The 206-nt window shown below is 57.3% G+C and overlaps 1 protein-coding gene across 1 annotated transcript in view; it reads left to right on the top strand.

The window, feature by feature from the left end:
- NDUFAB1 (NADH dehydrogenase (ubiquinone) 1, alpha/beta subcomplex, 1, 8kDa) overlaps nucleotides 1–156 on the top strand; it is a gene marked incomplete at its 5' end in the record, with an annotated part of 1243 nt that extends 1087 nt beyond the window's left edge. The window contains one exon of the mRNA XM_010143425.1: nucleotides 65–156. Coding sequence (XP_010141727.1) covers nucleotides 65–156 — 92 coding nt within the window. The remainder of the gene's footprint in view (nucleotides 1–64) is intronic.
- Nucleotides 157–206: the final 50 nt, after the last annotated feature.

The following is a 206-nucleotide window of genomic DNA, read 5'->3' as shown; positions in this document are numbered from 1 at the left end:
GCCGCTCCCTTCCGCCTGCCTCCTGCTCCCCCTCGTCTGGGCTGAGCTCCTGCTCTTCCTGCAGGGTTTGAAATTCCTGATGGAGATGCAGAGAAATTAATGTGCCCCCAAGAGATCGTCGATTACATCGCAGACAAGAAGGATGTGTATGAGTGAAAACAGCTCCGGGAGCCGGGTGAGTCCAGAGTCGCTCCTGGCAGCGTCTC

This window comes from Buceros rhinoceros, unplaced genomic scaffold (assembly GCF_000710305.1).
Source record: "Buceros rhinoceros silvestris isolate BGI_N320 unplaced genomic scaffold, ASM71030v1 scaffold31719, whole genome shotgun sequence".
NCBI lineage: Eukaryota > Metazoa > Chordata > Aves > Bucerotiformes > Bucerotidae > Buceros > Buceros rhinoceros.
This window is presented reverse-complemented; position numbering and strand designations above follow the sequence as displayed.